The sequence below is a fragment of the Nyctibius grandis genome, chromosome 13 (genome assembly GCF_013368605.1).
Source record: "Nyctibius grandis isolate bNycGra1 chromosome 13, bNycGra1.pri, whole genome shotgun sequence".
Classification (NCBI taxonomy): domain Eukaryota; kingdom Metazoa; phylum Chordata; class Aves; order Nyctibiiformes; family Nyctibiidae; genus Nyctibius; species Nyctibius grandis.
The window spans coordinates 9,384,753-9,405,194 of NC_090670.1; the positions used below are offsets into that span (position 1 = coordinate 9,384,753).

The 20,442-nt window shown below is 46.7% G+C and overlaps 1 protein-coding gene across 1 annotated transcript; it reads right to left on the reverse strand.

Moving 5' to 3' along the window:
* Positions 1–1,073: 1,073 nt before the first annotated feature.
* LOC137669773 (UAP56-interacting factor-like) lies at positions 1,074–15,414 on the reverse strand. Its single transcript, XM_068412067.1, has 9 exons — positions 15,287–15,414; positions 11,111–11,254; positions 7,603–7,745; positions 5,497–5,624; positions 4,558–4,642; positions 4,082–4,125; positions 3,921–3,995; positions 3,137–3,248; positions 1,074–2,380 (listed from the first exon to the last, which is right to left on the reverse strand). Exons 1-9 carry the CDS (start codon positions 15,366–15,368, stop codon positions 2,285–2,287), a joined length of 909 nt encoding a protein of 302 aa, XP_068268168.1. The 5' UTR covers positions 15,369–15,414; the 3' UTR covers positions 1,074–2,284.
* Between the last annotated feature and the right edge of the window lie 5,028 nt (positions 15,415–20,442).

A 20,442-nucleotide genomic window follows, 5' to 3' on the forward strand; every position in this document is an offset into this window, starting at 1 on the left:
AACCAGCAGAAACGGCCCAACTAGACAAACACATCTCCCAGGCTGGGAGTTAAAAGCGTGCTGAACTGCATCACACCAACACCCTCCCCAAAGCGCAGCCAGGCTCTGCGCAGCAGCTCGCCCTGTGCACAACAGCAGGGATAAGTTTAGAGAGAATTATTCTGCGGTTTTAGTACTGTGGCAGAAAGGGGTATTTTATGCCTGTTGGAGCAAACTGACTCTGTGCCCTCTCCCAATATGTTTTTAGCACAATGGTTATCCTTTTTTGCTACTTCTAAATTCAGTGCCCTTCTGTGCAAAACCTGTTTTGCCTCTTGCTGCACGCAAAGTCACCCAGACCTGTGGGGAAATCAAGCTAGAAAAAAAGTGAGTTTTTTATCATTGAGCCCTCAATTTTAATTTAAGGAGTACTTAAAAATATATAAGGTACAGATTGCTGAAAAATGTGTATTTGGAGAATAGTATCAGGGTGAGCTCTGAACACCGAGGAGATGCTGCACACTCAGCTGTTGTTTCAGGACTGAACGGCTCCATCCCTTTGCTACGTGGTTTAATAAGCGATCGGTTTTCTTAATGAGTCTACCATCCTTTGTCAATATTTCTAGTGAAGGTGCAACTCAAATCAGGGATATTGCCATTTGTGACAGAGTTTCTTGTTCATCTTTCACAACATCCTGATTATTTGCATGAAGGGGTGATGTCTTCTCCCGAGTTCATTAACCTGGAAGTCACTTGGCATTTGTTTCTCTTTGGACACACTCGGAGCCAGGTCTGCTCTAGTAATTTTGCAGATAACATTAAAGGCAAAAGAGATCACAGCAAAGATTTTACAAAATACCTACTGAAAACCTCCCACTGTAAGCTTTGGAGCCAGCTTTGCAGCAGCAAACTGCCTGCATGGCCAGGCCAGTGCCCCACTGCCCGCGGGTGGGCACCGATGGGGACCATGGCCTCCTCAAAGCACCGAGGTGGCAGCCCATGCAGCTGCACATACTGTGCCCCCCAGTGCCACGCTGAGAGGCTGAACTTGCACCAAAAGCCTGTTGAAGGAAGGGAAATAACCAGAGGTGACATTTGACAAGTTAGGTTTTTATTCAGTGCATTGGACTCACATCACTGCTTCATCAAACAACATTTCACACATTCCTATAAAACCAACACCGAGTCCACTCTCTTGTTAAAGACGCTCAGTGTAAAATGTAAAGCAGTCTATCAAATATTTACTTTATTAAGTATAGCTGAGAGCCCAGTAACAGGCTGTGTCCAGCGCGTTCGGTGCTGGGTTGCAGCAGTGGGTGGAGAATGGATCAGTGACTCATGGTTGGTGCAGGGCTTCGTTAACAAATGTCTAGAACCAGCTCATTAACATCTCAGCAAACGTTTATCGGACTGCTGTAGAGCCTGGCCCTCCCTCCTGCAGCTGCTAGTTCAATTATGCCGGTGCTTTGAGCATGGGTGGAGCTGCACCTCCAAAAATCCTAATGCAGAACTACTGCAGCACTGGAAAACCTGATCTGGGCTGGGGCAGCCTGTCTGTGCTCCACATCGAGGACAGTCACTCTGGTGGCATGGCACATCTCACCCCATCCCCACAACCAGGCTGGCAGCAGCAGTCAGAACAGCACAGCAAATCAAAGAGAAACGCAAGGTACTCAGGCCCGACTATTGGGGCAGAGTGAGACGTTTTCAGGATGGAGGGGTCTTACACTGCAAACCTCCAGGCAGGGATGCCTGCACGCACAAGTCGGGCCATCAGGTGGATGCTGGGGAACATGGGCAGCTGGAGCATCCCTGCTGTTGCCACTGCTGGGGCATGTCCCTCAGCCCTGCACATGCTTCACTCCCTGCTCTGTCTCCCATGCAGGCAGGTACAGTGTCCTCAACCCTGTCCTACCCATGGGACAATGCAGGGAAGGCTCCACGGGTATGGCTTGGAGCTGATCTGCCCTCCCTCTTGCAGGAGTCACCCTGGGCAGCACAGGGTGCCCTGGCAGGAGGACAGGGCTGGTGCCAGCCGCATGGCTCCCCAGCAGAGTACTCCTAGCAAATCCATCTCTGCTCATCCCTCTCCACCACCCCACTCATGTTCCACCTGCCTTGTGCTCTGGCCCTGACTCTCGTCCTGCCTCATCCCTGCCCTCAATCGCTCATTCATTCTGCATGTAAGGAAGGAGACGGCACGTTGCCAGATTAGCTATCTCAGAGGAAATCTATTGAGTTTTATTGAGCTGCCCGTTACAGGGCCTGGACTGTTACGGGCAGTCCCTGTGATGAGCATGCGGTGCTACGGCATGGTGACCGTCCGGCTGGCTCTCCTGGCTGCTGTAAAGCGCCTCTTATTCCTCAGACCAGAGAACCTCTCATCCAGCGTCAGGCTGGTCTGCAGGGGAAAGGGAGAGCGAGTCAGTCCCGCGTCTCATGGCAAAGCACGGCCAAACTTGTAGCGGGGTATTGATTAGAGCCCATCAGTCAGGACGGTGCTTCATAGCCAGTTAGTCAATTAAACCACTCAGCACACGGAGACAAGGAGCTCAACAGACTGTGTGTGGCTGCAAAACCTCCAAGCAGCGCTCAGCCCCAAGACACCAGGCTTCCTCAGCAAGAACAGGAGCAAGCAGATGGCATTTGAGCACAAGGCATCAAGTAAAACCAAACCATCCAGACAAGAAACGCCGGCAATGAAGAAGGTGGAGCAGGATTTGTGACCTGCCCTGGGGCTCTTGGACCATACTTCAGCATAAAACATGGCACCCAGAAGGTCACCAAAGCAAAGAGAGAGCAAAGCCCAGAAAAGCTGTGTGTCTCTGAGGAGTGGGGAGCACCAAGAGTGAAACAGTCCCCCCTGGCCAGGATGGCTCACAGGGAGCATCTCCCTGCTCCAAGCAAGCCCATGGACAGGCCAAGAAGGGCCAAAAGAGTGGGGGAAACTGGGCTGAGTCTGTAGTTGCTGAACAGTCTTCTCAGGTGCCTTCAGTTTTGTGAGCAACCCAGCCAACACGGCTATAGGACTTTCCTCCCGGGTTATGCTAGATAAACCCAACTGGCAGCCCCAAAAACCTGAGCGTGATGTTAACAGCTTAGTGGCGGGGCTGCTGCAGGGTGCAAGGCGCTGCCTGTCCCGTCGACAATCCTCTACCTGGTTGGCCATCGCACGGAAGTTGAATCTCAGCAGCACACCCTTGGGCTGGGGCTTGGCCACCCGTGGTGGGGGCCTCTGGCTCCGCAGGAACGGGTGCTTGGATCCGGGCCTGGGGAAAGCACAGATCTGCAGTCACTCAGGATGCGAAGGCAACTCACTTCCTATCATCTGCAAACCAGCAAGGAGTAAAGGAGACACCTGCATGCCCCATACATCCCACGGCATGTCTCACGGCAGCCTGGGTGAATCTAAAGGGTGTCAGGAGAGCTGCCATGCAGGCAGAGTTCCAGCACTGGGGACTGTGTCATGCCAAGGCTATCATGTGGTGCTCTCTGCGCCCAGGACATGCCAAGTGCCCTCACCCACCCTTCTTTCTGCCCCTAGCTGGGTGCCAGGTCCTGCAGCTGCACCGACTCAGCCCAGGGGTGAAGCTGCCCCCTTCCAGCCTCTGTGCTCCCCTTACACAGCGAGCATGCGGTGTCCCTTCAGGGCGCATAGCATTTCCCCTGCAACACCTCACAGGAGCACAACCAGCCTGCCACCTCCCACACGCTGCCGGCACTTCCATTTCTCCTTATTCTGGATAACAAATGAGCTGCATTAGACAGTAATTACTGTCTCCTTTCAGATACGCCGGGAATGAGACATCATTTGCTAACCATTTTGGGTCTGAACCATTCATTGTGTGCTTGCTATAGAAAAAGTGAAGCTGCAATAACACTAAAGGATTTGCAATGGCTTTTGTAGGGCTCCATCCTAACAAATCACCTAATTTACTTACATGCAGGTCTGGCCAGCATGGGGATTAGCCACAGAAACCGTCAGAACTGCTCCAGGGCTGGGTTTCACTTGCCACCTGCTGAGACAGGGAGATGCATCCAGCTCCGATTTGAGCATGAAAAAGCACGTCGTGTTTGCAGTGTGCCTTTGTTCACCAATTACCTTCTCATCCTTGGTGGTTTCCTTTCTCCATTAGCATCCATCTGCTGTGAAATATATTTTTAAAAAAATGACTTAAAGAATTAACTCTCAGAAACAATGATTCCTTTCCCAGTATTTCATTTGGTGTATCTGAATAGCTCTTTCCTCACATGTTGTCAAGAAATTTGCTAATCTTGGGTTTCCTGCTGCCACAGCGATCTCTATGGGGTGGCTTTACTTTGCCCTGCTTGTGCTGCTGTATAAGCCGCACGGTTTACTTTTATCACCTGCCTAGGTTTTATTTTCCAGCTGCTAGAATATTAAGCTGCATTAAAAATCACCTGTCCTTCAAATACTTTCCTAAGAATATATTCATTGTTAAAGTCATCCATCTCTCCCAGTTACTTTTGGAAGCAAAGATAAAACTGGGCAAAAGCTGGTAACACTGAAGGTTTGTCACCATCAGCAGGTTGCAGAAAAAATGTCTCGATACTGACTCCTCTCTGAAAGTTGGCTTTGGAGAAGTGCTGCTGCATCCGCTTCTGCTGGAAGGCTGGTCCCCTGTTCAGCAGGAAAGGCCTGCTGGGAGAGCAGGAGAGAGAAAAGGACATAGATTAATGAGATGCCACGCTCTCCTAAAGTTTAATGCTGAAATACCTAACCGAATGTGGTATTAAAAAGCAGTACGAGAAGCAAATGAGGCTGTGTGTTACCAAGTTCAGCCCAACAGGTTTTTCTGCCAGCAAAGGATTTCAGAGGAACTCGTTTTTCTGCTCAAATGAAACAACAGCTTGTGTTTGGTCTGAACTCTGCTCATTCAAAAAAAAAAAAATCATGGAAGTAAATTGTAGAAAAAAATCTGGTCAGAAGGGACCTCTGGAGGTCATTCAGTCCCTGCTCTACTCAGAGCAGAGAAGGACAGGATTGCAACGGAGCTTCCTTTCGAGCTCGGAGAGCACAACGACGGCAATGAGACAGGCACCGAGGCTGCGCCCAGCGCCCGGCAGCCTGCCTTCGCCACAGCTCCTGGGGCACAGCGCCTGCTCCTGCAGTCTCTCACTGGGACAGACCCCCTCTCCCTGCCTATCCCTTATGGCTGGAATCTGTATTTCTTGCCTTTATGAAAATAAATGCTATCTCATCCTTCAAAAGTTTTCCCCAAAGCGACAGAGGAAAAGTTTAATAAAAATACAAAGGTCACATTTTTCATGCCTTCTAAAATAGAACAACAGATCTAACACCTGAATTATTAACTATCAGCACAAAGTTGTTTTATTTCCAAGTACTTTCCTAACATACCCAGGGGTATTTTTCTCACATTGCACGAGCACATGGCTGTAGCCACGCTCAGCTGGCACAGACTGAGAGCAGAGCCCCAGGAGCTGCACAGGGAATCACTGAAAACCAAAAAAGCCCAGAGTTACCAAAGATTTTACCTTCTCCCCGGGGCGTGGGTGCTGGCAGCAGCTGCTCTGAATCTCTTGGGGCCTAGGGGTGGCCGTCGCCGTCCCTCCGGCTGACCGCTGCTGCTGCTTTTGGCGAAAGCATCGTTGTTCTTGTTGCTCTGAAAGAACAGCCAGAGCTCAGCAGTTGCCACCCGCGCCGCAAACTTGGTGCACGAAGACGGAGTGAGCGCGAGCGACAGCACACAACTGTCCTTCCCTCCCCTGACTGCCGCTGCCTGAAAAGCCGGTGCATTTATTTGGCATTTTCCTTGGCTCTGTCTAGAAGGAAATCCAGCCTGCTCCCACTAGCAGGGCGTGACAGCTGGCACTGCAGCGGGATGTGTTCAGCAGCACTTGCAATTGCTTCAAAGGGGGCTGGGTGCTCTGCACTCCCCGTATTCTCATGCCCTACTGTTTTGCCTTTGCAACTTCTGCAGTCTTACAACAGAACAACCCTGCCCTGCAAATGCTTTTTTTTTTCCCTCCTTTGATATTTTCTTGATGGGAAACTGATTCCTTGCTAAATCTATTAAAACCTGGTCTCTTCCATGGTCTTTTGTATCTACGGCAGGAATATTTCTACTGAGCAGTGTTGCTGTAGTCTCAATGTTTGGACTTAGTCTACACTGCTGTCAACAATCAGTATGTGTGCCTCAGCTCTTGGGCACGAAACTACAAGTACCACAAAGAACGTTTCATTCTAATGATGCAGAAATACCAAAAAAAAATTAGTCCATGGAGAGCAAATCTCGCACAAGTCAAGCATTATAGTTTTGCTCAGGTTTCTTTATGGTCATTGACTCTTTCTTGTTTGGACACATATGTTGCCTGGTCCAAGCCCTGAAGCATGAAGCACACAGAAGACCCCTCAGCAGTGGAGGTCCTTCTGCAGTTACTTGTACAAACTGCCACAGACTTTATCCCATTTATTTCTGTAGGACAATCACCATCACTGTTACTACCCACTAACCCAGATGTGTTTCCACATTCTTCCCACTTGGTTTATTTCTGCAAAATGGAAGCTACCATAGAATTACGCTTCCTAGCAACTGCTTATTGCTTTCTGTTAATACCCAGCTACACTCAATACCTGAGTCATTGCAGTCTTTATTTTCAGGAATAACCACACTCCACACACATGCATGCTCAGTTTAGGGCTCTCTTATTTATACCCCCAGGACACAGCCATTAAATGTGCCATCATGTTCGCCACTTCGGTGTTTTTGTAAAAGCTTACTGAGCATACATGACCTCCTAATAGAGTGGATTTCCATCAGTGCAGAGAAAACCCAACCCCCTCTCACAGAGGACGCTTAATTTCCACCTTCTACACCAAGACAGTTCAATATTAGTGATACTCAGAAGAAAGCATAAGAATTACTTTAATGGTGAACATGTACCTTCCTTCCCATCTTGAGTCTTAAAAATAAGTCAAAAAACAAATGAAAATATTTCAATCTTTTTTTTAAAGCGTTTTTGAGCAGAGACAAGACCTAAACATTTAAATTTGAAAAAGGGAAAGCCATGCATGAAAAAAATTGCATTCTACACCGAAGCATGTGGGTAATGTGACCCATGGCTGTCACAGTAACGTGAATCAGTGTCTCTGGAGGGGATATCCACTTGCTAGTGAAAAGTATGTCGCTGAATCAAAGCCACCTGAAGTCAACAACAGTCTGTCCTACGACTTCACTGGACCCTGGAAAATGCCCTGGGTGGAGGACAAATAACGGTGAATCTTAACATACCTCCTCCAAATGATAATAGTAAGATGACATGACATGGAATTTGTTTTTATGGAAATATTTTAATATTTTTTAAGAACAGATTTTTAAAAAATCTTTTTTGTAAAACCCATGGGAACTGATTCAGTAAAATTATGCCAAGTCATCTGCTTATAAAACCAACTGGAAAATTGCTATTTTATATGCATACGTCTCTACTCACCTATGCATTCAAATGCCATGCACAGGCATATAAAAGATGGTGCCTGTAAATTTTTTATGTAGATTGCTCTTTGGGGTGATCCAGGATTATAAAATCCAGCAGATTTCTACGTGACATTTGGGAACAGCTGTACCTTCCTTACTCCCCTACCTCCTGAGTCGATGCCTGGCGATTTAAAGGGCTCACTCCACTTAATGCAGCAGCTGCTCTTCTCCTGGGACCAGGCACAGTATTCCTGAACTGTCTCCGATTGTACTGTTGTTGTCCAAATCCTCTTCTAAAACGGTTAGGTCCTATGAAAATAAACCCTTATTTTAGCATCCTTCAAAACTCAATTTATGATTACAGTTTTGCAAATGGATTACAAGGTTAACTTAATATGATATAGCAGTATCTATATAAATAGCAATGCAAGAGTCACATTAATTTTTTCCAGAAAAGTAAATTAATTTTGCAGATTATTAAATAACTTATCTTCCCAATGTCTCACTAACATTCTTATTATATGTAGGATTGACAAACACATTATTTGATTGAAAGAATATAAAAGAGAAAAGCCTTCCACAATTCCAATTCCTAATAAAGGAGGAAAACTCACATCAGGAAACCTGTCAATCTGCTGTCAGAGCTCACATTGTTATGAATTAACTGTGAAATGGGAAAAGCCTTTTGATACAGATACGCAAGTGACTCGAGCATCTGGAAGCCAGCCCCACAGCAGCCTGGAACAGGTCTGAGTGCCCACATTATAGCACTTGATAAGTGAAGACTGGACCATAATTTTTTTAATATATACATACATTTATTTTTTTAGCTTGACATATCCTTACTTACTGCCTATATTGAAAGGGACACCTTCTGCTGCTGTTTTACATAACTGCACAGTACATACACACCCACAGCCCATCTTGCATTTAACGTTTTCCCCTAAGCCTGCTTATGATTTTGAAGTGTGCTGAAGTGTCGAGAGAAAGGAAAGCACTCCGTCAGCTGGAGGCACAGTGCATTAAAGCCTAATTACTCCACATGATAAACTTCTCCAGTCATAATGAAGTAGACATTTTCCGAGTCACTATACCAGTGAAATGTGCACACACACTCAGAGGGGTGTATAAAGCAGTGCATGGCAGAGGGCAGCAAGACTGCACCTTGCACCCTACAGCAGAACCTCACTGATACAGACCACAGAGCAGTTAAGCTGCATGTATTGATCCCGTACCATTGATTCCTACATCACAGCAATTTATATGGACTTGGAGCAATTAGAAATGAAGTGTTCTAAGGCAGCAGTGACATTGCCGTCAGGGGCCATCACCGCAGTGATTAATGAAGGCTCCAGCCCTAGGGTGTAACACCGGTCAGCACCAGCATGGGCTGGTGAGACTGGAATACAAGTGAAGATGATTGAGCTTCTCTGGCTCTAAAACAAAAGGGCACGAGGGCATGCCCATGGGAAGCACCTCCCGAACAGCATGTCGGGGTGCTCTGCTCCCTGCGGCAGGAGGTGCTGTTCAGGAACACACACAAAAATGCAACGCTGTTCACAAGCTCTGTGGGGCCAGTAGTTATTTTCTTTGCAAACAATGCCCTCTCACCACAGAATTGCAGGTGTGTAAATGTTTCTCTCCCAACAAACACTTGAATTTTGGCAATCTGTGTCTTTTTAACCAGACATGGTCTCGCTGCTTTTAATGGCCCTTTTTTCTCCTCCTGGGTCTGTCCCCACAGTTTGTTTTTGCCTTTCTTGTTCCCTTCAACAACCTCCCTGCACTTGCCCCTCTCTCTTGCCTGTTTGCCAGACCGCTCTCCTGCGGGCCACCAAGCCTTGCACCACAGCTCTCCTGCACCCTGGAAAGGGCATCTCCTCTGCAGCAAGACAGACTGAGCTCAGCTGCCTTTCCTCGGTATTTCATCAGTGCAATGGGAGGGACTGATGCAAAAGGCATCCCTGACTAGAAATTCATGCCCCTGTCAGTCAGTTCATATTAGAGAGCCTCTGCTCAGCAGTGCACTCAGGCATGTCTCATCCAGTGTAAATAACTAATGACGGAGCCATCAGCCTCCAAGGGGTACCCCATGTACGCCAGCTGGGGACCAAGGCCTTGGTCTGTCATATGTATCCTGAAGTGTGACACATGGGAGGCTCCATCTCTGCAAAAAGTCTGGCAGATATTTATTAATGAAAGAACATTTGAATAAAACCCCACAAGCATCAGCAGCTGGGGAAGAGATCCACCGTGTTTGGGTGCACACTCAGAGTGTGGTGCTGAGCACACCTGGGTTGGCCAACAGGCACCTCTGCCCAGCAAGTCCAGTTTGGGGAGAAGCCCCGAGGTTTGACAGACTATTTTTCCAAGGATATTTGAAATTCAAATTTCTTGTCATTAAAAATCATCTTTCCCCCACTGGGGAGACGGTTTAAGCCATATTCCAGGAGGGATAACAGCACTTCGCTTGCATGAATTCACTTGCTGGTTTAATCAGCATAATACCCTTCTCCATCCTCTGTCATTACAGTGCTGGGATGTTCTGATTGTCATTTTGATAATGGTTATCACATCTCAGCCCAGAAGGGACTGCATTTCAGCAGGGACCAAAGTGAAATGAGCCCCTGAAGAATTATGGGCTAGATTCCCAGTCGTGCTGAGCTTCCCAAAATTGCTACTGACATTACCTCCACACAGCATGGTGGGTCTCTGCACTTGGCAGGGCTGAATCCAGACTCGGTTAAAACCTATGAAACACTAAGACTATCAGAAATAATTCTATAAATGAACAGAAGAGTCCCCCTTTCTAAGGAACAGCTAAAAAAATATTTTGTTTGATTTATTTGACTCTGCATGCAGTAGTCGCTTGAGTGTAGAAGAATATCAAAGCCTGTGTTTTTGACAGAAAAATCAATTTGCAAAGGGCAATTATCATCATTCTGTTATGAACTGGAACGATTCTCGGTAAGGCAATATGTGATGGAGACCAAGAATACGAGTGTGGGAGGCAGATCAGAGACAAGCAGCATTGCTCCCAGCAATCCCACTGTCCTATTGTGCCATTGGCACTCCAAGGGAAGACTGCAAAGACATTGCTGCAAGATGTCACTAAAGTCTTCAATGAAGTGATTTAGCAGTAATTTATAAAAAAAAAAAAGCAGAATTTTGATAGAGATGGCATTTCATGCAGCAGATCACTTTGGTTTTGTAGATAAAAGCTAGTGGAACCAAACATAGATGAGCGTGTGATCACATGGTATTATAAAAAACCTCATCATAAAAATAGCATGGCTGGCAAAAGTGACAAATTAACTCCAATAACTGAGCTATCAAAGACAGTGACTGAAGGGGTAATTTAAGTGTGTTCTGGGAAAAAGAGGATTAGGAAGAGGTATAATTAAAATATGCAAAGCCAAAAGGGAATAGAGAATAGATATTAAGTCACTTTGAATTAGTAATTCATGAGAGGGTGGAAGGGAAAGAAACAGATGAATTTATGCTCTGAAAGGGCCCTGATACTCCATTGTTGCAGAGAGAAAAGCTTTTCAGAGCCCCAGTACATCTTATACACACACAGAAATTAGATAGGAGAAGGATTTAAGAGCTGTATTTTGTTCCACAAATGTGTTTTCCAGCTTGGCAGGAAAAGCTGTCCCAAGGCGCTCACCTACCTTGCAAATTCCTCTGCATCCAGGCACGGAAACGGGGCCGCCCATACCCGTACGCCGAATTCCTGTTCTTGACCTGCTGCCTTCGCCCGTCCCCCGCGGCGCTGGCATCTGTTTGCTCTTTCCTGTGGCGTTTTATGATGTCATCTAGATTGAAATGGCAAAGGGGGAAACCCATAAAACCTGCACTTCCTACCAACAGCGATTCCCACTTTTGGTGCTTGCAGTTGTCCTCAGTAAAAATGGAGCTTGCAGTTCTGTGAGCTATGCTGGCCAAACAATAAAAGATTAAGCTTAGCTCAGAAAGTATAGGATCAATTTACTCGGCTCCTGCAGGCTGGAGATTAGAGGGCAGTGAATTATTTAAAAATGTGCTACCACCCAGCACGTATCCACCATGTGCAGGACAGAGATTCCAGACCTATGTCCCACTGCAGATCTGATCCTGCAGATTTCCCATAAGCATAAGGGAATACATATTTACAGGGGCACCAGGAGCTCAGTGCTGGGCAGACATTATCTGAGAAGGTCTGACTTGGAAGGTTGCAGGAGAAGTGGTAAAAGAGGGGAGAATGGGCAGAGGCACCCATGGGTGCACCCATGCTGTGATGGCCACTCCAAGGGCTCTTCTTGCCACATGTTGGACACAGGCACTGCCCCATGCAGAGGATGTGTCCCTGATGTATAAACAACACAAACGCGGTTCAAGTGTCATGCAATCACAAGTGGGATGCAAACACAAGTCCTCCTAGCCCCTAAATTTATAAAGGAGAGAACTGAAGCTTGGTGCAGCGAAGGCTGCGCTGCGAGGGCTGCGCGGAAGGAATCTCACTTGTACAGGGCAACTGTCAATAAAGGGGACATCATGGTCCTGCAAACACTTGTGGTTCACCAGGTGGTTGTAGAACGGTTTCCTTTCAATTCCCATCTCGTGGAGTCAGCTACTTGCATGTCTTTCCTCAGTGCTTTAAAAAAAACAAAGTTTCTAGCCCTCGGTGGTATGAGATGAAGATTGAAGCCATAAACCTCTATGGCTCAAAAACCAGTAAGCAAATAGACGCAATACGCACAATGAATATCAGCAGTATTTGGTATTTTAACTTCCACAGTCTTCAGGACCTGACTCTTGATTTTCTACCTGGGGTAGATGCTCCTGCTTAATTACTCAATATAGCTAACCTAGAAACAGCTGGATAAAGAGGTATCAACCACAGAGCAAGAACCTCTTAGCTTCTGCCATTGTCTGATGAAGCAGTGAGGGAGAATATCCCAAATACTGCGCAGGGGATGACTGCTCTCCCCTGCCAAACTTGGGTTCTCCCTTACAGACCTGTCTACACCACACTGAGGGAACCAGCTCTTCTGCTTCAGGCTGAACGTATTGATTCGATTTCCATGCTTGCCCCACTGCCAGCAGCAGTCAGGTATTTTGGGAACCCCGCACAGCTCTGCAGACAGGAGGGAGGGCAACCAGCTGGCTCCCATGCTGCTGCAGTACGAGCACTGGGACCAGGCACAGCTGCCTCTCGCCTCTGAGTCCCCATCACCACCCACCACAAAAGGGGTATAGAACAGCCTGGATGTAGAAAAACAGACCCAGGATGTCCTGCCAATGTCCCAGGACTCCCCTCACCCAAACTTCTTATTAGGCAGCTCTGAAAATGAACTGTACTGAGCTCTTCCGTGAACTACAAGATGTTTCTCACTGTCTTTGCAAGACACCATCCAAATGCAGTTCCCAAGGTGCAGAGCCTGTATGAAACAACCAATTATTTTCCCTCTGATTTAGACACTTTTCGTTTAAAACTATATTAGTAGCACTGAGAAGACGACACAAAATTTCTCCCAAGGACATTTTCCACTGTGCTTCACCAGTTTGGACCCAGTCAAGCATCCCGTGTGCTTCCCTAGGCACTGCTGCTGTAACCAGCTGCACATCCCCTGAGCTGCACTTAACTGCTGTGTTTTATGACAGAAAGAGCACAAGAGACACAAAGGAAGGTGATGATCCACCTTCAGAGTATACCTGACAGGGTTTTGAAAGCTCAAGCCCATCCTGAACAAGTGTTTTTAACTCTTTAAAAGACAGCACTGAAAGGTGAGGTATTTCGACCACACACAAACTGCTTTTAGATGCAGAGCTCTACCAAGAAACAGCTCAAAGCCCCTCAGTTCTCAATGAGTTGGTCTGAAATCAAGGGGATATTCTTAACTCAAGCTGTTCTGATGAAGAGGAAAGGCAAAGGGCCATCTCATTAATTCATATTTACCAACAATTTCTTCTTCTAACCTCGAACCTTCCAGAAAATATTGAGCAAGTAATAAAGCCACATCTGTTAAGCTCCAAGCAGAATGTTTTAACTTTAACAAATTAGCGAGAAAAGAAGTGTTCAAATCAGGCCTTTTCCCAGGCAGTGGCTACTCCAGCTCCTTAAAAGAATCACTGGAGTGGAAGCACAGAAGTGCCATTAGCTTTCAATGGGTGATTATCATGAACAGCACATCATACCTCCAGCGCTTGTCACTTGTCATTTTCTATCAAGAAACTCCTGTGTCCAAATTGATAAAAAGCCCAGGGAAAATAAATGAGAGCAGAAGTAAGAATAGGCTGCGTGACTGCTTTTGTGATTTCTCTATGAAGTCTGCCAGGAAGAGAGCACGCTGGGAGAGGCTGGCCGATGTTCTTGGTATGAATGCGCTAATGTTCTCAGCTAAGTGTGCCTTTGGGACATGTGCTATTTGGGGCACAGACTGCTTTGAAGCATAACGAGAGCATCCCTGGTTGCTCTGCAGGGAGGTGGACGCAGGCATCCTAGGGTGAGCTCGCTGGGAACGGAGAGGAGATGAATGCTCAGGTGCCTTGTCTGTCACCTTTCAGTGTCTTTTTTTGTTTGGGTATCTTGTTACCCTGTCTTTTGCACCCATAAATATGATGGGGTTAGCAGGGCAATGTAATGGAGTACTACATAAGGCTGGAAGGGATCCTGAGAGGTCATTGAAGGTATACCCCTATGCCCTCAAGACAGAATTAGATCTACCAGGGTGGCTTTAGAGTTAACTCCTGCAGTTTCCTGTAACTGCTAACTCAAGTAAAGACCAACGTATCTGAAAGCGCAGAAACAAGCACCTGACAGTAAAAGTATCAGTTCTTTACCAGGGCTCTTGTTTTCCAGTTTTCTCTTATGCCCTGAGTAAGGTGTATTCTGGACTGAATATGGAGGTGGACCACAGGAGGTCTGACCGACGGAAGCACTAAGGGAGAGCAATAGCAAAGGGAGTATCGCATGTCAGCAAACAGAAAAAGGGTGTGCAACACCATGGGAAAAAACTAAATGAAAAATTAGGGACCCGCTATTGCTGTAAATCCTCATATCACCATTAAAATAAGGGTGCATCAGCCAAGGGATTGGTTTGAGTTTGCAGTGGAAAATGTTCTGCTATTCCTGACAAGTGGCTCATTGCTGGGAAGAAATGACACAGGGTTTCGGTTAGGAAGCCGACACAATAATAAAAGGTGCTGGTGCACTTTCCTTCCACAGCAGATGTCAACACGATAATCCACCAAGATCTGTCATCCAAGCACCAGAGTCCAGGCCTTTGGAGTTAATAAAAGGGCAGTTGTTTATGCACAGTTCACATATCCAGTGCCAGAGGAATGGCGAGCATCACGAGCAAGCTGCTATAAATAGCCTGCACACCCGAGGGTATGTCTCATATCTTTATTTCAATAGAGGCCTCATTTACGTAAGCCTCTCCCAGCGGCTTTTGACGCTCTCCCCTCTGAAGTTATGGGGTGCTGCCAGCAAGGCACAGAGATGGGGCTGAAGCCGTGATTCCTGCCCCCCGGCTACTGCTTCCACCGCACCCGGGTGCGGGCGTGCCGGGGGCACCAGCACTGCGGGGCCGCACCGCGCCCCGCCGCCTGACTCTGCCTACCCCGCAACCACACGTACAAGCACAAACCAAACCCCCGGGCCCCGCCGGGAGCACGGAGCCCCGGACCGGGACCGGCCCCGGAGGCGCACGGAGCCCCGGGCCGGGCCCCTCCGAGCGCCCTCGGCCCGGCTCCACCACCCCCCGCCCGGGCAGGGACCCTTGCCCCGCCGCCCCCCGCCCGGGCGGGGACCCTTGCCCCGCCGCCCCCCGCCCGGGCGGGGACCCTTGCCCCGCTGCACCTACCCAGGGACATGTCAATCTCCTCGGCTCCCGGCTGCGGCCCCGCCGCGGGGCCCGACCCCGGCTGCGGCCCTGCCGCTTCCATGGGCTCCGAGCGCGCACTGCCGCCGCCACCGCGCGCCGCCCAGTGCGCCTGCCCGGAATGTGCCGGCACCGCCGGCCGCACCCGCCCGGCACCCGCCCGCCAGCCCTGCCCCGGCACCCAACTCCAGCACCCCGCCCGCTGTGCCCGGACACCCCCTCTCTCCGCACGCTGGCCGTCCGACCCCCCAAGCATCCCCTCCAGCCCCTGCCCGCTCTCCAGCCAGCTCTGCCCTCTGTGCCCCGGGGAACTCCCCCTTGGCTCAGCCCTGCCCTGGCTCTCTGCTCCTCCACACCCCAGGAGCCACCCTCGCAGCCTCCCCACTTATTCGGGAGATCCTTTTCACAAGCGTTTCCCCTCTAGCTCCCTCGTAAGCACCAGTCCACAGCTTCTGTGCTGACACTCTCCTCCTTCTCCCGCCGGAATCCTTCTCCTTTGGGGTTTAGGCCAGCAGCAGTTACGTCTTAAAAACCCATCAGTCATTTCTGAGTGATGTAAAAGGAGGAATGGCTTTGACTCAGTTTGAAGACTAGAAAAGCAAGGTAACTTTACAAACGGAGGCACTCTTGGCTTGTACTCAGGCATGAAGTCTGTTGTTTGTATTTGTGAGCTTCTTGGGGAGCCAACAGTCATTTGGGATTGGTCTTTCAGCTCCATCCCGATCACTCGCAGAAGTCAGATTCTTCAGGAGATCTTTCAGTCTCTGTGTCTCATTGGTTGTGGCACTGGTGCTATTCTGCTGTTTGAATGCAAAATGTGAGCTAAACCATCTTCCTCTACTTTCAAAGCAGATGGAAAAAAAAAAAACAAACTCCAAAACCAAGCAAAGTGGAAGAGAAGAACTGGGAGAACAACCACTCCTCTTCCAAAGCGCTACTGTGCATTAGCTGAATAGCATGGTTTTTTTCTAAAGTTTCTATATAACAAATGCTCTGAAACAATCTTCCACGCCACATACATAATAAAAGCCACATAAATCTCGGAACAAAGTCTGCGTGTTCTGTGTTGTCAAGACAGTTTCTTGTGTTTTCAAGATAGTTTCTTTTTCACAGCTTGCACTTCAAATAGGGGAGAAATTTCTACATGCAAATAAAGAGGGCAAAGATTGCCTCCTGGTATGTGTACAGCTCTTAGCAAGATCAAGTGCTTCTGAAAGTGTTGGTTTAGGGAACTGTTCTTTCATGAAAGAAAAGAACAGAACAGCGTTGAGAGAGCAACAAATAACCTTAGCTGTCCTTTGCAATGACACTGCAGGATGATCATTAAATCATTTTAAAGTGAAATGTTAGGAACTTAAGGTCATGATACCCCGTTTGTAATTTTCTGTGACATGCGAGGTGTCCTGGGTGTGCTGCTGTTCCTTGGGGAGCCCTGGCTCTAATGCCCCCCCGAGTCCAAGAGTTTTGCTTCAAAGGGAATCCTTAAAATTTCCCAGCAATTTAGTCAGAGCAGCCAGGGAAGCTGTGGCTGCTGGGAAAGAGCTGGCAGTATCCATATAAGCCAAGCCTTTAGCAGTGCACAGGGAGAGGAAGTCACCAGCAGTGTCATTTTCTAGCCCGTAAGGAGGGTGTTGGAGAAGGGCTCTGGGAGGTGTCCTGGAACCAGCTGGTAAGCAGCAGCTGCCGGGAGCCACGAGAGAGGGAGGGACTGCAGGAGGGTTCTGGCGTCTCCTTTGGGTACAGGCCAGACCCAGGTTTCCGCACTGGGAAGAAGCTGGAGTTGGTCCTGCTGTGAGGAGAGTGTAATGAAAGGTTTTGTGGCTTTCTGCAAAATCATACTTTTATCTTCAGAAGATCTGAAAGCAACAGCTGAGAGATTTCCAATAGTGTTTCCATTTGGTCATGTTCAGTGAAACATCTGAGACAAAACAAGACAAAGGCAGAGTTTAGAAATACTGAGACCAACTTCTAAAATAGTAGGTATTTTCAAATAACAGTTTTTTAATCGAACTACAGCACAGCTTTTGCAGCAAATTCCACTTCACCAGGTGAGAGATTTAATTATCTGTTTTTATCAAAGCTTTGAAGGCAGTGACAAAACCTTTCCAAGCCGTATTTCTGCATCTGGGAAGTATGAGCTGATATGCACTCTGTTATCTCTCAACTGCCAGTCTGTGACCTCTTAATGTCTTGGCAAGTGTCCCATTTGCTTAGTATTCTAAGCACTGCCATTAACTCAGTTCTGAGTAATTTCTCACATTAACAGTGTAGGTGACACATGCTGGAGTTGGTGAAAAGGCTGTAAGAGCCAGAACCTCCTCTAAAGCACAATCCCCCTGCACTGGAGAGGACTGCAGGTGTCTGGCAGACAGACTGGACCCTGCATCCTAAGAAAGGAATGTCAGTAATGTGACTTTCTGAAGGTTAAAGTGGGATTATTAAAAAAAAAAAAAAAGAAAAAAGAAAGGAACAATGAAAAAAAAGGATTTTTTTCATGCTTTCCTCTAGAACTGATTTGCTTGACTAAATAATTCTGTGGCAACGAGCAGCCAAGCTAAGCCCTCAAAGAAAACTGGGGCACCCCTGCTGAAGGTGCCAGGTATTCCTTCCCTGGAGGGCACATGCATAATGAACTTCTTCACAAAGAAAAAGTGTTATTTTGGTGCACTGAGCCTTTCAATTTATCAGGTGCTCTTCTTGTCACATAATCAAACGCCAAGGAACCCTAGAAAGCTTTTAGCTAAAAACAAATAAAAATAGAAGTCAGTGGGAGAAGGGAACACATGCCAGCATTCAAACACTTGTATTATCTGAAATGTTTTCTCGGTCTCTTAGTAGATTTAGCGAATCTTCTGCATGTTAAATACCTCGTGATGATTTGTTGTTGTAATAAATCTTATGCCGTGATAGAAAAATATGTATCTTAAAATTAATGCTGACCACTTTGTTGTTCCCAGGAGTACCTCATATCACATTTAATACAAAATTACCAAAAAAAATAACTGTTCACTTTCAGTGAAATGGACCCAAAACTACATGATTTTTTGCAATTGCAAATAAATGTTTTTTTCCTCGGGAAGTAAGCCTGAGTGGCTGTAGGAATACGTGTCAAGGAAATGTTTAGCATCTGCATGCATACATTTGCATCTGTGGGTATGGAAGCGCTGCACCCTATGTCAGAATTGCTTGAAGCACAAACAATGGGCCAAAAATCCGACCACTTTGGTGATATTTTGTATTTTGCCCACAAGGGGGGGTGTTTAGGCCTCTTAATTGGCGAGAACTACAGGAGCGTTATTCTCAGCTCTTAATGAGGAACACTGGTAGCAGTACAGCTTCACTAGCTTGCTCCAAAATTGGTGCGCCACCACCGAAGAGCTTATGTTTTATTGTTAGATGCTGAACATGGCCTTTTAACCATATGTTGCTACTTGAAAATTATCATCTTGAGAAGATGGGAGAGAACAAAACTGTTCTTAAGGCTTTTCGAGAAAAGAAAACTCCAGATTATGCCAATATTTCTCTACATTACCCATTCCCACAATGTGAGCTACATTGATGATAATACTTCAGTGTTCATGCAGAACTTCTGACTGGATGCAATAAAGTGGCTGAGGTGCACATATCATTGAGTTGTACTCAGTGAAAAAACTATTCGCTGACAGGTAACTTCTTGTTAACAGTTAATCACAAATTCCATGATTTGCTTCTTACACATTTAGCAGATGCAGCCTGTATATTGTAAGACTGCAAGGTATTTAAAGAAGGATTGATTTTTTTTTCCCCTCTGTCTGTGTATTAAAATGGAGATCTCAGCTTGGTACATGCAAAACTGCACTTACAATACCCATGAGCTATACCTCTGGGCTATGCAGAACATCCTTAAAGTCATCTCATAAAAATGCACACCTAGATCTGGAGGTCTGCAGGATGATTTAACATTTGTATTGAAGCACAATACAATTGATCATCCTGTGTGCAGTTATCTAGGACAAAGTGACAGCAGTTACTTCTTATCTTCGACTGTCTTGTGTGTCAGAGATGTGGCTTGTGAAATGCATGGCATACTTGATAAAAGATAATTGCAATGGCACGGGCTTGGACTCAACACACACCCGTGCAGGATGACAGGGGAGCTGGTAGCTTCAGTGCAATCTGTAAGTAGCCTAGAATACGCCCCAGTAAACTGAGATATACAGATACACACCATGCCGCTGTGCTTCTGATTGCAGTGTAGGAGTAGTTTTAGTTCATGTTTAGTTCATGTTTAGTTCAATATTAAAGTAAGCCTTCACCTAAAGGGCTACATTTCTAATTTTACCAAGAAACAAGCAAGGCAAGTATGATGCTGCATGGCAAACAAGTGATTCAAAATAGAACAAAAGGAAAAATCCTGTTAGAAATCGCACTAGAATGATCAGTTAAGGACAAAGGCCTCTGCAGCACCACGAGGAGATATTTCCAGTGTGTGTAATTGGAATAAGTGGTACTTGAAATGACATCTTTGAGGGTAGAGTCCACCCTCCCCGCTGCCTTCAGAAACATATTTTCTGGTACTCAATGAAGCATTGCTAGCTGTACAATTAATCAGATGCTCCCAATGGAAAAGGTACCAGGAATCTTCTCATTAATAGATCTGCTGTCTTATTGTGGTCTGTAAGAAAAGACTTTAAGAACAGATATTGCTCGCCAAAGCAGCTAGATGGAATCCTGCTTGCTTCTTTTCTATTCAAGCATCAGATGCTAAGATTTTTGAGCTATTTCTAGCTCTTTCAAAATGCTGCTTCAGATAAATCGCCACTCTTTAGCACTGACAGTGTGCATTTGCCTTTTGACCTAACTAAGAATATATGGTTTGCTTGCTTTGCTTTCAAATTGGGCCAGATGATGCATTTTAGTATAAATCTTGAATCCAGTTATTTGGAGATTATTTTAACTCCCCGTGTGAGGCTGTGGACGCTTGCAGGTCTTGAAGAAGAAAAGCAGTATCAATTAGGAATAGAGCATGCACTGATATGCTAAGTAAGTGAGAAGGAACTGAAGAGTAATCAAGGAGATGGCACAAGGATTGTGTGAATGCTGAAATAACAGTGAGTGTGTTATCTCAGCACCTCACACATGTAGGAGGACTGAGGCTA

Excerpts from the sequence above, each read along its gene's own strand:
- LOC137669773 (XM_068412067.1), bottom strand. The coding sequence starts at position 15,368 with ATGGAAGCGGCAGGGCCGCAGCCGGGGTCGGGCCCCGCGGCGGGGCCG. Across the intron at positions 4,126-4,557 it reads AAGCCAACTTTCAGAGAGGA|CAGATGGATGCTAATGGAGA; the intron begins GTCAGTATCGAG and ends TATATTTCACAG. Across the intron at positions 3,996-4,081 it reads AAACCACCAAGGATGAGAAG|GTGGCAAGTGAAACCCAGCC; the intron begins GTAATTGGTGAA and ends CTGTCTCAGCAG.